The 15280-nt window shown below is 41.6% G+C and overlaps 6 protein-coding genes across 6 annotated transcripts; 2 read left to right on the forward strand and 4 right to left on the reverse strand. All coding sequences in view use genetic code 12, as the record gives it.

Moving 5' to 3' along the window:
- Nucleotides 1-49: 49 nt before the first annotated feature.
- Nucleotides 50-1991, reverse strand: NPL4 (nuclear protein localization factor and ER translocation component). The gene has a single exon (XM_001387790.1). It carries the CDS (start codon nt 1959-1961, stop codon nt 228-230), a length of 1734 nt encoding a protein of 577 aa, XP_001387827.2. The 5' UTR covers nt 1962-1991; the 3' UTR covers nt 50-227.
- Nucleotides 1992-3178: 1187 nt separating this feature from the next.
- PICST_28344 (predicted protein) lies at nt 3179-3880 on the reverse strand (the record flags this gene model as incomplete). The annotated part of the gene is made up of 2 exons (XM_001387791.1): nt 3179-3688; nt 3821-3880. 2 exons carry the CDS (start codon nt 3878-3880, stop codon nt 3179-3181), a joined length of 570 nt encoding a protein of 189 aa, XP_001387828.2.
- A 1810-nt stretch (nt 3881-5690) lies between these two features.
- HAC1 (transcription factor that binds to CRE motif) lies at nt 5691-6548 on the reverse strand (the record flags this gene model as incomplete). Its single annotated transcript, XM_001387792.1, has 1 exon — nt 5691-6548. A coding segment is annotated over one exon (858 nt), but the record flags the coding sequence as incomplete, so codon positions are not given.
- A 3452-nt stretch (nt 6549-10000) lies between these two features.
- Nucleotides 10001-11005, forward strand: BUD16 (protein involved in bud site selection; the record flags this gene model as incomplete). Its single annotated transcript, XM_001387384.1, has 1 exon — nt 10001-11005. The coding sequence occupies one exon, from the start codon at nt 10001-10003 to the stop codon at nt 11003-11005; it is 1005 nt and encodes a 334-aa protein (XP_001387421.2).
- A 633-nt stretch (nt 11006-11638) lies between these two features.
- Nucleotides 11639-12694, forward strand: KPR1 (2-dehydropantoate 2-reductase (Ketopantoate reductase) (KPA reductase) (KPR); the record flags this gene model as incomplete). Its single annotated transcript, XM_001387385.1, has 1 exon — nt 11639-12694. One exon carries the CDS (start codon nt 11639-11641, stop codon nt 12692-12694), a length of 1056 nt encoding a protein of 351 aa, XP_001387422.2.
- A 2-nt stretch (nt 12695-12696) lies between these two features.
- LSB6 (phosphatidyl inositol kinase involved in actin organization) lies at nt 12697-15076 on the reverse strand. The gene is made up of 2 exons (XM_001387793.1): nt 13020-15076; nt 12697-12899 (listed from the first exon to the last, which is right to left on the reverse strand). Exons 1-2 carry the CDS (start codon nt 15001-15003, stop codon nt 12769-12771), a joined length of 2115 nt encoding a protein of 704 aa, XP_001387830.2. The 5' UTR covers nt 15004-15076; the 3' UTR covers nt 12697-12768.
- Nucleotides 15077-15280: the final 204 nt, after the last annotated feature.

A 15280-nucleotide genomic window follows, 5' to 3' on the forward strand; every position in this document is an offset into this window, starting at 1 on the left:
ATAAGTTCACTTTCTGAAAGACTAAGAGAATATGAGCTAATGAGCATATCTTGTAGATTCATATATTGCCATCCTATAGAGATTGTATTCTAGTTTGATCCTGGAGACCTTCTGATTGTAGATTCATGTATCATACCTTGTAGGCTATGTGACAAACATTGTAAGTTCTCTACATACTCTTTCCCTACATGTACAGTCAATAAATCCATTCTCTATCCATAACTTTTCTACGTGCTCTGTTCCAAGATCGTGATCAACGTCATCCAGCCAGGACTCTCCACCAAATGCAAATAATCTTCGTACTGTCTTTCCCTGACAAACCGCAACAAGAGATCAAACTCTTGTGCCCCAAGAATGTTTGTGCGTTTCAAGTATACCAAGAAATGAAAGTTACAGAGACTCGTTCCCTTGCCACTAGTGTCCGCGTTCAAGTACTTGCTGACAGCATGGAGGTTCTGGAGTTCGTTGAAGAAGTCTCTATTTTCAATGACAAAGTTGCTGTCGGTATCAAACATAGGTGTAGGATTCACAGGGAACGAATCCGTCAATGACACCAACAAGAAGTCTACGGGGAAAGTTGGCTTGGCGTTAGACTTGACTTCGAGTCCATACTCGTTAAGCTCCAGATATGCTACGTCAGGAACGTATCTCCTATCATTGCTGGAATTAACATACAATCTAGAGGGTTGCGTGGAGCCAGTAATGATATCTGCTCTTACCAATGCTTCTGCACTGGTAGAAACTTGATATGAACGGGGCTCGATTTCTCCATTCAACCCTCCGCTGATGACACATGTAACGAACTTTGAAGAAAATTGGCCACTAGATGAAAACTTCGTGATGTTGGCATGCTGGATCTGGTTGCGTGCAGCCATCAAGATCTCGAGATTCGACAAGAAATAGCTATCCTTGTGTCTTTTACATAACACGGTACCATTTTTCTGGCCCGAGTCGGTCAAATCCGTGAAAACCACGCCCACTTTATAGATCCCCAATTCCAGGGCAATTGCATCTACTTCAGCCTCGTTCTCCCACGGTAACATGGTGATTCCGTCCAACTCGCCAGATTGGGGAGGTTCGTAGATGGCTTCGACTACAGCTTTAATTCCTAAAGGAACTTTGTCAAAAGGTTCATATCTGCCGTACATCACCCCAAATCTTTGAACGCCTGTGTGTCTCCATACGTCGATGAAGTTGTTCATGATGGAAGAGGTGGCAAATTCTACGTGATCCACCATTCTAAATTTCTGCAATTGTAATGTGATCGGAGGAGGCTGACATTTAGAACAAATTCCCTTTGGATAGGGCTGGTGGCCCTCATTACAATTCAATAAGATAGAATAGTTAGGCTCTTCCAAAGGTGCGATATACGACGACGAGTTGTGCTTACTGTTTTTCAATTCGTTGAGTTCCTTCAAGTATGCGTGGTACGACATGTGCTTGATGGCATTTTCCTTACGGTAGTTGGCATCCCATGGAGGTAGTGGCGAACAGAACTCGCACATGCCTTTAGCTCCATGTCTGCAGAATTTGGTAAGAGGTCTCTTGATCAAACCTTCGTCTTTCTCAAGAACATCGTCTACAGGTAATTGGGTCACTTTACGTGGTCCTGATGTCGTTGTTGGAATGGAAATGTGACCGATGGAAATGGATCCAGAATTATGATTATTAGTAGAGGTTGTAATATTGGTAGTAGAATCAGGATTAGATCCAGTAGCAGCTTCGTAGCTGGCATATAACATGTCTCCATTCTTCAAACCCAACTCTGTTACGGTTTTTCCACAGAGACCATTGGCCAATTCGCCTTTGGAATTGGGTTTGTCGCTAAGGTAGAGGTTTTGTACATCTTCTATGGAGATCTTGGAGAGAAGCTGCTCTAGAACAAGAAGAAAATCAGCATCCGGATTTGCTGCTACCCTGAAAGTGCCTTCGCGGGACCTGAAACGAAGTGTCACCGACATTTGAGAGCAATTATAGTAAAAAGGCGAATTGCTTGTGTTTTCTGAGAAAAAGATATAACAGAGGTCTTGTAGATTTGTAGATTTGGAGATTCTGATATTTGCCACTGCCATATGCAGGTCGATTGGGTATTTGGCATGAAGTATGGGGAAGAAAAGTAAAAAGATTGTAGATGGGTTAGTTTATGTGGAACAGATTTTGATTACTTTGTCGGTGTTGTAATTATGGGTACATCTTGAAACTAGGAGAATCTCGCCCAAAAATTGGCTGAAATGAGATCTTAGTTTTCGTTCATGCCCTACTAGAAAGCTTGACCATGGAAGAACTTGACTGGGGTCGCTCCCACTATTGGACAACAAGAAAGTAACCAATAACTGAATTACTCCAACGTATATTAGAAGTTGGCTCAGTTGTCTATGTCAGTCTACTGGCGGTGTTTTTGTATTGAAGACGTTTACGGTGTAGAATTTGTTCAACTAGGAGTTCAATCTTTACTATGGATAGTAACTATGGTTTAGCTATGGGAAGCTTTAACGACACCAAGAGATCTTAGCAGTGCACACGTATATCTTGGTCATATCCCTTTCTCTTTGGCTGTGGACCCAATTGAGGAGAAACAAGGCAACCCTAAGAATTCTTTCCAGCAATTAGTCTTGTCAAAAATTACGACGACACCCCAGGTTTCGGTTAACACCTAGACAAACACGTTTATTGTCTATTCGAGAACGTTCTAATTCAGATTTGCCGTTCGTGATAAGGAGGAGTATTTTGTGCTTCCACATATAATAACGATAAGAGGATCTCATTCGTATTTTGATGGTCGTATTACATTGTCCGCATGGCGATAATAACATATTATTCATCAAACGAATGATATAATAACATTGGATAATATAATTAGAGTATCCGACAAGCCTTCAGTTATTGTTGATATTATGATGTTATGTTGAGCAGTTGGTCATGACCCCTTGTATTAATAGAAGCAATAGAACAATCTTTTAGTTTAGTCTAGATCTTTATGAGAATAAGAATATTCTTTGATTAACTCGGCCCAAGAACCTTTCAACTATCGCCGTATATCTTCCAGATTCTTGATAATAAATTAGTATCATAATTTTCACAAAGACTATAATTGCTCTTCTCTCGATTATCCTGACCCACTTTGGAACATTAAATCTGGACTAGGGCTTCCATAGACCACTTCTTGGCACCTCGTATCTTAAGTACCTATCATGTATAGCTTCATGCAATTCTGGGTATTGTTGAACATACGAAGCCCATTGACCTTGTAGCTGACAGACTTCTTATCATCCAGATGCTTGTCTGTATTCTCTTTTTCAACTTCGGATCCTTCAGAAAGACCTAGACTCTCATCTTCCTCTACTAGTATGGTTGGCTCTTCCAGGAAGCTTCTGTTGTTAAACACATTTCTTTTCGTCATAAGTAATAACGAGTTGTCCGCCCGACTATTTTTCTCCTTTAGGATGTTCTCTAGCTTAAACTTGCCCGAATTCACAAACTCGATATCGTCTATAGTCAACTTGTCGAGCTCTAGACGTAGGCGTACTATCAAGTGAACAGGCACCTCTAACCGAAATTTGAGCTTTTTATCGTCCAGAGTCGTTTGTCTCAATTTGACCCACGTATCATCTCTATTCTCTACAAGCTCCCGTAGCGGAGCTTTTAACAATACAGAGAGCAACACCTCGTTCAACTGTACGTTGACCAACTGGTTCAAGAAGTTATTGGAAAGTCGTATGTGAAAATAGTTCAGCCTGTTGTTGAGTGTAATAAGGGACGTTTCGTTGATAGCTAGTGATGACCTGCTGTTGCTCAGAGAACCCACGCCAGCTTTACTTACGAACACCTTAACGGGCAACACCCTCAGGGATACTTTTACAAACGTAATCTGCGGGGGCATATGGACTGTTGTTTAGGGGATATGCAAGTAAGTTGGCTTTCACAAATATTAAAGCCAGTATTAACGATTATGAAAATACAAGCTTAGGCTTTATTAATAAGAATGCAAATTGCAACGATAAGCAGCTGATGTGACAAAATATGGTGGCTATTATTAATGAACCGTATGAAACTATAGTCATCCACTGTGAGGTTGAGTAACTACGATAAATGCTGTAGCAAATGTGGTACCACCTCGATATAATAGAACACTGGGAGCGTAATCCACAAGAATAAGGACAAAGAACGCCGTGGTATTATCCAATAATAAGCTTGCCAACACAATAAGAGCACCAAGGGCGGAGATTTCAATTAATAACCAGATAATAACCCCAGCTTTAAAAATTACCGAGACACAAAGCAATGCTCTGATGAACCAAGATCGACAAAACGGAAGTGACTTAGCCAATTACGCGAGACAGCCTCCATCATCTTGAGCGTCGACACTACCGAAGCGAAGTTACGAAATGGTATGTGACAAGAGCCGATGATATCGGAATATTTTCACTGCCGATATTATACAGCTAATTGCTAATATTATGGTATCATTGCTGAAAATTGTATTAAATATCAAAAATTTATAAATTCATAAAATACTAACCTAATGCACAATTACAAGAACTAGACGTGCCAATAACGTCCGCTTCTGGTCACCAGTCCGCCAATCTATATTGTATTCCTTTTAAGTTGCCAGAAATAAATTCAATTAAGTTCTCCCCTTCAATTGTATTGAATTAAATTGATTATAGTGAAAATCCACACATCTGAGGTAGGGTCCGCAAATATACGAATTCGTAAAATCAAGATCAAGAAATACCCATCTCGTCAGAAACCCCACAAATCGTATAGTAACCACAGAATCAGAGAAAAGCCAGGCCGAGACCTTGAGTCGTCGCATCACATTCAAGGAGCGCCATTTACTCATTCTCAACTTGCCTTTATCTCTCAGCCATGAAACTAACGTGCAGAGTCAGCGAAAAGCGGTACAAACTCAATCTAGCTCGTAGAACCTTCTTTGAAACCCTCCCTCAATGGATACTCACTGGAAAACCATGCTTGTTTTTTTGGGGATTTTTTTTTTGATTTTTTGATTTTTCTAGCTCTAAGGAAACAGACAATAGTGGTATAACGACAATTAACCAGAAAACAAACATTATTAGATGTAATAACCATACCCAAAAACAGACCAAACGATTAATAAATGTATAAAAAAGAAACGGAAAAAGCAAATATAATGTACAAATCAGAAGGATAAGAACTCTTCGATGTCTAGACCGATGGAGCCCACGCCTTGTGATTCCATAAAGGAGGCTTCATTTGTAGTCAAATCCTCAGGTTGATGAGTCAACAAGAAATCATCAACTTCACTAAAAAATCCATTGGTAGAGGTGGACTTAACGTTCGTGAAGGAATCTAAAAACTCAGGTACGACTGGTGCTGCAGACCATTCATTCGGGAAAACTTACTTTCAATACGTGGAAATTTGGGTCGATAAAGGAGACTGTTGAAGGCTCATAAGTAAAAAATCACTACGAGTCGTCGTTAGTATTGCTTCTATGCTGTAAATCCTGACTATTTTGCATCGACAATGGCTCAGAAACCCAGCTAGAGATTTCCACGTATATTAATTTCAAAACATATACCGCCAGGCAGACGTCTTAAAATTAATATACATTTCTAGCAGGATTTCTGGACCATGTAGCTACGAGGCAATGGCAAAAATCTGGACAAGCAGAGCACTGACGACGACTCAGTCTTGGTGATTTAAATACCTAGCAACGAATAGACGCTGCTACAGTATCGTCAAATCCCTGTAAGTAACCGTTGGCTGACAAAATTACTTCTGAATTTTGCCCCATATTGTCAAATACCGAGTGATTGGATTCTATCTTGAAGTTAGATGGATGTCCCGAAAGGGACTCGGGTGAGGAAAAAGTAGTGGAGGTTCCGTTATCCAAGGTCAATGCTGGTGCATTCTTGGTCAATGTTAAATCGATGGGTGAGTTTGTTGGAGAGTGAATGGATACAGGAGACAAGTAGTTGTAGTAGTCTGACTTGACCTGTAACAACGAAGACTCTGTTACATCTTCTCTTTTTACAACAATCTCTGGTTGTTCGAATTGTTGTTGGTATTCTGATTGTGATTCTTGTGATTCGTTCTTGATGGCAGCGTAGTCTGCAGAATCTGCTTCGGATTCTGATATTCTTCTCTTCTTCTGCTCTGGTTGTGGCGAGAAGGAGGTTGAAGCAGATTCTTCTTCAGCGAAGTCTTCGTCGTCGTGGTCCTGCTCGTCCTCATCTTTGGAGGTCGAAGACGATCTGGAAGCCAGCGAGGAGAGGTTGATGTGGATCTTGTTTTTCAAGTCGTCAACATCTTCCAACGGCTGGAGCACCAACTGGGTCACCTGGTGTTCGGACAACAACAGATGGACGGTGTCAAAGTTGGACTGGGCAGACGCCAAGTTCTGTTCCAACTTCAACACGTACGACTCCAAGTATTCAACATGTTTTCTCTTCTTCTCACGGGACGCATGTGCTGCTCTTCTGTTACGCAAGATACGTTCCACACGTCTCTGTTCCTTTTCTTCTTTCGTCTTTGCTCTCTTTCTGGGAGGCAAGGTCGACTTGAAGGTGGTGGGATCCGGAATCGACAGCGTTGTGTTTGGGGTAAAAGACCCGAAATCGGACATAGACATATCACAAAATCAACGAATATAACCAGGTAACCAGCAAAGCAAATGTAATCTTAGAGAGAATCTTCTAGAATCTGAATAAGAGACCTAGAGGTGGCGATGGTGTAGGTGGGGGTATACGCGGGTATAAGATAGTATGTGGTATAGTATCAAATACTTGGTGAATCTAAACAGGTAGAAATGATTTGGAACGAAATCCACTTTTCGTCGGCATCGCCTTCTTATATACGTGTTCGCAGTGCCAAGTGCGACGAGCCCGCGTGAGTTTGTTGACTGCAGGATAAAAAAAGATGGCGATGAAACGTAGAGGAATTTTTGTTTTTGTAGCCGTCTCTAAAAATAAAGTGAAAATCTGCTACAAAAATCTGAATATTAATTTCTGGCATCAGGTTAAAAATTACGACTGGGACTAAGAATGGATATTTTGGCAAGTCCAGGGAGGGAGAATGCATTGGAGTTGAGCTTGACTTTTATTGCCATATTGTTATATTTTTTGCAAGCTGTGCTATGCTGTACCACGGCTCTTCTAGACATTTGTTAGTTCGTACGCTTAGGCCGATATGTGCCCGAACAGCCTAGTTCTTCTTCAAATTATCCGTTCAGTCAGCGTAGACATTCTTCTTCAGCCTGTGCTAAATCCCACTATTTACTTGTATTTACTTGTATTTACTTCGCCCTTCGTAGTGTACGGGTGGCTTTTTCACGCTCTCCACCAGACTCGTTGTAACCATACATCCCCGACGAATGCAAACTTTCGTCATCTTCTCTTCTCCTTCCTGTTACCTCTCCGTGATATCTCCTCTCTGCCACCTCCCCTCTGCCAAAGTCTGCGGCATCTGGTTTAGTCTGCTTCGTGCATGGATGCGATTTTTTTTATGCTCAAATTATTCTGGAACCCACCAGCATGAGAAAACTCTTCCAGAATATTATTATCGAGCACCTGATTAAATTTCCATGCCCTGACCACAAAAGACGGCATTGGCACCATGGACCACCGGTCGGACAAGCCTCCATCCAGCGTGGTGCCAACTCATTGCCAGCATCATTAGCTCATCACTGTCATCGACAAAGTGTATTTTATTAGCAAACACAACTCCCACGGCCGATCGGCAGTCCAGATTTCCACATTTTCCATTCTTTCGCTGAACCTGAATTTTTCAAGATTTTCAGCACACAGCACAATCATCTGGAATTTGCTTTCTAATCGCGGCTATCTGCCACCAACTGCACCCAAAACCCACCGCCATCGTAACTCTAACTACCAGACAGCCCCTGCTACACACACTCGCCAAATCGCCAAATCTTGCTAATGCACTAGCTACCCCTCCAAGGCTTTGCAAGATATTATGGACTATTATTGGATAATACGATGGCTCAAAATATCACAGAGGTTAGGCTGAAAATATGATATTAATATGAGTTGTGATAATATAGGGAGATAATATGGCTCTAGAAAACCATGATATTCACACTCCATATATGGCAAGCAGAATAGGAATCTTTAGTTTATTTTGTAGACCTCGTATCGTTCAATTGCAAACTCTTTACCGACCGGTGCCTTTCGTATCTTGGAGATCATTAACTCCACATCCGTCTATCCTAGATTGGTATCTTTCCTTCAACCACTTCACCCCATCTCAATCTCGTTCTTCATCATTCCTTGCCAGAGCCTCTCCTATTCTCTCCCCATTTCTCCAATTCGCCGTTTCTCCAATTCGCCATTTCTCCTATTCGCCATTTCTCGCAACCGTAGCCCGTTTCTGTTTCTTCCCTATCCAGATCTCCGCGGTCGCTGGGGCTAGCACCCGCAGCTCTACCAAATCCGTTTCACATGCTATTCCCTTGGTCCTATGTGCACCACAGGGTCCTGACAACTTGTATGTTGATCCTAAACCGTCCTAGACTGCCGCTTGCGGAATTATCCTTTAGTCGTCTGTTTCATTCCAAACGCACCTTTGTGCCCAGTGAATGTTTCGTACCTCCCCACCTAAAGGGTCTTCACTCTCTACAAACGCAAACCCACGCCCTGGAACTCTGACTGCTGGTCCACACACTAACGGAAGAGCTTCTGACGTCTATTCGGTACTGCTCTTTGCTATTGTGGGCCTACTTGTCGTAGCACTGGAGATCGGTTGCATGGTCGCCAATCTTCTGTTCTTCCATGAGCCAGTGGCCGCCCTCTTAGTGTAGAATTGGAACAATGACTAGCAGAATCTGTCCAAATCTGGATGTGCCGTTTTAGTGAGATCAAGACTGTTTGGCTATTCCATGTTGGTCGTTTCTTGGATCTCGTAGAAAATCTATACACTAAAATTTCACTCATTGTGTCTTCTACCTACATCGTACAACCTATTGTTTCTCTAGATACAATCGTACAACTACTTATTGTCTCACTTCGTGAGTGTTACGTAATCCAATTGTTTCCATATATCGATCGTATTACTTACGACTGTGTGGCTAGCAGTACGGTCGCTGCCATTGTCTACGAAATTGTCTGATCTGATCTGCCTGTAGTTGTCAGTGCCATCCAGTACCAGCCAGTACCAGCCAGCACCAGCCATGAAGACAACAAGTACACTATTCTTCTCCAGCTCTATCTTGACATGTTATCAGCGGAACACAGCGAAACTTACAGGCTATGTATAGACGATTATGGAAAAGAACAGAAGATATAAGGAAACCTTTTCCATACAAAGTACTGTGTATACAATCTTGCTTAAATACTTGCCCATACTAAAAGTAATGAACCAGTCGGGCTCCTTCTGAGTCCATACAATATTTCGCTACAAACTCGAAGTACCGGTTGACGAAGAAAATATACTAAATTCCACTAGACGGAGCGTTGAAAATCTGAGATCTACCAGCAACCAAATAAATCCAACGGCTCATTAAAACTGCCCATATAATTTTCCAATTTGATGGAAAATAAGACACAGGATCTTTGGTAATATGGTTTTCGAGGTGGGAGACTTCGGATTGGACTCAATATCTGCTTGAGTCCAACAACATTAGAGGGAGAAAATGAGGTAAGAAGGATAACTAAATCCCAGAGGTTTCATTCTAGTTTAAACAAAATTTAAATAGCTCTAAAGTTAATACAAGATTCTATCCATTTACCTGAAGTCCAAAGGAAAACCGATCTCTCCATACAGGTTCTCCATCATTCATTTCAGTGCACCTGACTTGTAGCACATGCTTATAGTCACATGCTCATTACTCATCTGTATCAAAGTCCACCAAATGTAGCTGATAAAGATTTTTTTACACCCAGTTGAAATCGTCTACTCTGTCTATCACTTGCTACTTAAGGTCGCTGTTAGCCTGAGAAGACTCCTGACATACAAAAACCGCCGCTGCAATATTTGTGGCTAAGATAGGTGCTGAGAAAAATGAGCAAATCCGTCCTATCCATCCAATCACATGTAGCCCATGGTTATGTAGGTGGTAAAGCAGCCATATTCCCACTTCAAACACAGGGCTGGGACGTCGACAATATCAACACTGTTGAATTTCTGAACCACACGGGCTATGGGTCATTCAAGGGATCGGCTATCGACGCCAAAAATGAGTTGCAGCCTATTCTTGATCAACTTTTGCATAAATTAGAGTTATCGTATGAGGCCATAATTACGGGATATATTCCAAACTCGGAGTTAATAGCTCTCATAAGTGACTATGTCCGCCAGTTCAAGCAAAAGAACAAGAGTACATTGTATCTTTTGGATCCGGTCATGGGCGATAACAACTACTTGTACGTCGACGAATCATGCGTAGAGCAGTACAAAAAGATACTTCAACTTGATATAGTAGACATCATCACACCCAACCAGTTTGAGCTCGAGTTGATTGTAGGCTACAAGATCACCAACGGTGCAACGTTGCAGAAAGCTATACACACGTTGCATTCACAGTACAACATCAAGTACGTAGTAATTACGTCTCTTGGAGCAGAGGCAGTATCGCACCAAGATAGTTCCACTGAGCTGGAGAAAATCTACTGTGCCATTTCCGTACAGTCGCTGCCACAAATCCAGCTCTTCCGTATTCCCGTCATCAAGTCGTACTTCACCGGTGTCGGCGACTTATTCTCTGCATTGCTCTTGGACAAATTGTACACTAACTTGCAGCTCAGCGAAGACAACTCCCATGCATTGTCCCGTTCAGTCAGCCAGGTGTTGACGATCATGTCCAAGACGTTGAAACTCACTCATTCTTTAGCTCTTCAGGAGTATAACAAGTTTGCGGGCAAGCTGCTGAGCTCGCTTGTAGGCAAGATAAACGATGGAGACACCATGAAGTTCTTTGAGTTGCGCATCATTCAGGCCCGTAAGTTCTATGACTATATGGACGATGGAGAGTTCCAACCCACATTGTTGGACCTGGAGCATATATAGACATATCTACAGCATATCATATTGTAATATTAGGGTATATTAAATGTACATAGTATATAATAAGACGAAAATAATAGAAGATAGTGCCAATCTATGTCAAATGCACTTTTGTAGATTGCAAGGCATTTCTATTGCTGCGAAAAAGAGGTTTGTTAATAAAGCCGAGATATCAAGATACCAGCATTTCGTTGACATTTTCTCCTTCACTGTCTAATAAGTGTAAGACATCTACAGATTGCAGAATCTCGGCTACAATTAGAGATATTATTCGTGTGTATAGCATTTCATGGAGATTATGTAGTTACATTTTCGCTTTTACAATTATTTCATAAATCCATCTCTTTATGTATATAGACTTTTTTCTTTATTGCGTTTTTTCTGCTCAAATTCTACACCATCGTGTCATTTATCATCTCTACACTTCCAGGATTAGCAAGGACTCCTGGAGTTTTCAGTGCTTCTCTAGCCAAATTTATTGATGATTCATATCCAAATTGGGAGCGCTTCTATTACCGGAAGCGGCCCGTCGGCTGTGAGTTATATAAGCATTCCAGAGTTGCGTTTTTTTGATTTTTCGATTTTTCAGCCGAATCTCTTTTCCTCTTCTATTCTATTTTACATAAATAACACACCATGTCTCGTCCCAAAGTGCTAGTGGTCGGTTCAGGTGGAGTTGGAACCATATGTGCCTTATCTCTCACGGTCAGAGACAGATCCGAGGTTACGTTGGTCGTAAGATCTGACTACGACTTAATCACTTCTAAAGGCTACACCATCAACTCTTGCACCTACGGTAAGTTGGAAGGCTGGAGACCTCACCATGTAGCCCGTAATGTAGTAGAAGCACGTGAATTATACGGCGAATTCGACTACATCGTGCTTACAACAAAGAACATTCCTGACGGAACTTCTACCTGTGAAGATATTATCAGACCTGCCGTTACTGAAAAATCGACTATAATTCTTGTTCAAAATGGTTTATCCATAGAAGAGCCAATGATAGCTGCCTTTCCCAAGAATACCATTTTGAGTGGAGTCAGTTTAATAGGATCCACTAACTACAACGGTGTCATTGAGAATAAGGGTCGTGACCATATTATTCTTGGAGACTTCAAGAAACCAGAACTTCGCCATGAGAACTCACAAGAAGTTATCGATAAATTCGTAGAAATATACCAAAACGACAACGGCTTGAACAAGATCGAAATTGACAATGACGCCCAGAAGACAAGATGGGAGAAGTTAGTCTACAACTGTGTCTTCAACACTATGACAGCGTTGGTCAATCTAGATGTTTCCAGATGTCAGATCTTTCTGGGAAATGATGCACTTTTTCGTCCAGCAATGAAGGAAGTCATTGCCATAGCCAAATCTGTAGGTATTGAAGTTTCTCCAGAGATTCCTGAGAAATACATTCACATCGGGGATGGGTTCTTCTACTCTCCTTCTATGTGTGTAGACATGCGTAAGAACCAACTCATGGAATTGGAAGTAATCTTGGGTAACCCGTTGAAAATCGCCGAAAAGAACAAAGTTTCCACTCCCATTTTAAGTACTGTGTACCATCTACTCATCATGGTACAACAGAGAATTAAAGAGGAAAGAGGCATCATCAAGATAGATCCAGCCGACTTTCAGTGCAATTCTGACAAATACAGCGAAATCTACAAACAGAAATACCATCAATAGAGAACCGTTAGAGTTTGTGTATATAAATAAATATATCTAATTATTTCCTTCTAGCATACATTAATTCATACTTATCAGCACCATGTGAATACTGGGGGCTTGCTGTCTGCTTTAACCAACCTCTCAATGACAACTCTGCGGCCAACATGACTGTGGTCTGTGTGCTGATCGTGTTTACTGAGGTTGTACTCAAAGCCAGTTACGCCTTGATTTTTCAGATTAGTTTCATGACCATAATGATGCCCAGAGATTCCATTTGAATCCGCAAATACGTCACCTTCAGGTAAGCTATCTACGTTTTTGTTATTGCTGAGATTATCTTCACCTATAGGTTCAAGATACCTTTGACTGTGCGGTGCTGAAGATGAATGGCCCAATAACGGCTCAGTTTCATTGTGGGTGGTAGTCGCAACTGGGGTTACTTCTTCGTCTGAATTCTTATTGTAGGGACTGTAGCCATGTTCACCTATTCCAAGTTCATATACGCTTGATTTCATTGCCCTTAACAAACTATCGTTATTCACCAGATCTGGAAGATGGTTAATGTCGTCAATGATTTCCAAGTTTTCTCTACGGGTCAATTCCAACGGTCCAGCATAGCTCAATTTCAAAATTTCAACAACATTAAACGCCTGACCTTTTAACACAGCTACTTGTCTGAGCCACAACCTCTCCTTGAAATCATTATCCATCTCAAATACCTTTCTGAGGTTGGTCACAGTCAGTTCCCACCACTGTTTGGATGTCAATAGAGGTAGGTAATGGTTTCTGGTTCTAAGAGAAAACGGCTGTCCTATAATTGACAATGGTAGAAACAACCAGCCAAACGGAAACGATCTCCATTCATCGGGTTGTTTCCAGGGAAATGCCAAACCAGAGTCAATGGCTCCGATTCTAATTACTGGGGTCAAAGTCTTCTCGTCTCCTTCTTCCAGTATAGTCTTCCAGACAATCTTAATCATCCAGTTGTCCAATCCTCTGTCGGTATTTCTCATTATATAATCAAGGATAACCAATTTCTCCAACTCTTCTCTGAATTGCTGGAGACTGGCTGTAGACCATACAAACCTAGAATCCAAGTCCAGTTCATTGGCTCCGACTGTGATGTTCAGATTAGCTGGAAGTATGGTCACATCTTGTGGAACTGGGAATCTACGAAACCAAGCGATTGCTTCACTGTAGCCATTCAAGAATACCTGGAAAGAGCCAATTTTACGCGGGAGTTTCATCACAGTAGAAGCTCTATCAAAGTACGAGTAGTAGAAAGTAGGCGATCTTAAGTAGATGACATCGGTATAAGGTACAATGTAAGACAAGAGTTGTCGATCTAAAACACACGCTGCAGCTTCGCTGATATAACCCAAGTTGGGAATGAGACAAGATCTACCAAAGAAGCAAGGGAAAAACGTTCTGTGAAGCCATTTTGTCCACTTTGGAGATAATGGACCATAGGGCTCTTCGTCTTTGGGCTTGAAAACACCAGCCTTATAGACTCTTGTCTGACCAGGTGCCACTAATTTGCGATTTTCTATGAAATAGCTACCGGAAGAACCAGCAGCGATTCTTTGGGGAAAGAGATGCTCGATTTCAATCACGTCCGTTATGCTATTAACGAGGTTATTGAAGTCATGTTGGCCTAGATAGTTTTCTGGATAGTCGAACTGTTGGCCAGTCTCATCTTCCACAATTGTTCTCCAATGGATGATGAAATCCTTATGAGTCTTTACAGGTCGTAAGTGCTTCAACGGTTTGAATACTGAGTACTCTATCTGATATTCACATTGCTGGGTTTTCTTTTTACTTTTGCTACTACCAGAAATGGGAGAGTAAGCCCATTTTGCAGCTGGAATTATGTAATTTTTGGTGAAACGGTTGAAATTGCTTACCGAATTGTCACTTGCTCTTCGAGCATGTCGCATAGGAACTGCGGGCTGCGAAACACTTCTTGTTAGAGGCTGGCGACTAGCTTCTGGAATTGCTATACTTGCACTCTTGTATTGGGGAACCTGGGCTGATTTCGGCACTTGTGAGTCAGGATGCCAGCTCTGTGCGAGAAAATGGTGAATCGAGTCTGCCTCATCACCTGAAGGTATGGAATGATTAGGTGATAAATCTTCGTGTTCTTCGAGCCCTTCGTTCTCTTGAGGTTTTGTACGAGGTGAAATCGATGAAGATCTTGGAGGCATACCAAGGTCTTCAACATTCAAATTTCGGTTGAAAGCACGTTCATTTGGATTGAGACTCTTTCCGTGAAATGAAGCCTCAGTATGAGGCATCTGCGGACTGCTACCCGTAGCAGTAGTAGGCATTGGCGTAAGTGATGTGGTATAATTAAAGTGTACTGTTGTCGACAAAAGTTAAGGGACGAATTGAATAAAAACCAGCCGTAAAATGAATAAGGTTGGTCACAATGGATATTCTAGAATATGTGGGGCTATTCAGCTATAATCGTGAAATTTTTCGGATGTGTGAGAACGAGTAGATGCGATTGCAAAATTTTATACTGATAAGCAACTCTTCAAAGTTGGAAGTGTGGTCAAGAACCCCAACACCACTATTTGAGTATATAGACACAGAAGACAGGCA

The sequence above is a fragment of the Scheffersomyces stipitis genome, chromosome 1, assembly GCF_000209165.1.
Source record: "Scheffersomyces stipitis CBS 6054 chromosome 1, whole genome shotgun sequence".
Lineage (NCBI taxonomy): Eukaryota > Fungi > Ascomycota > Pichiomycetes > Serinales > Debaryomycetaceae > Scheffersomyces > Scheffersomyces stipitis.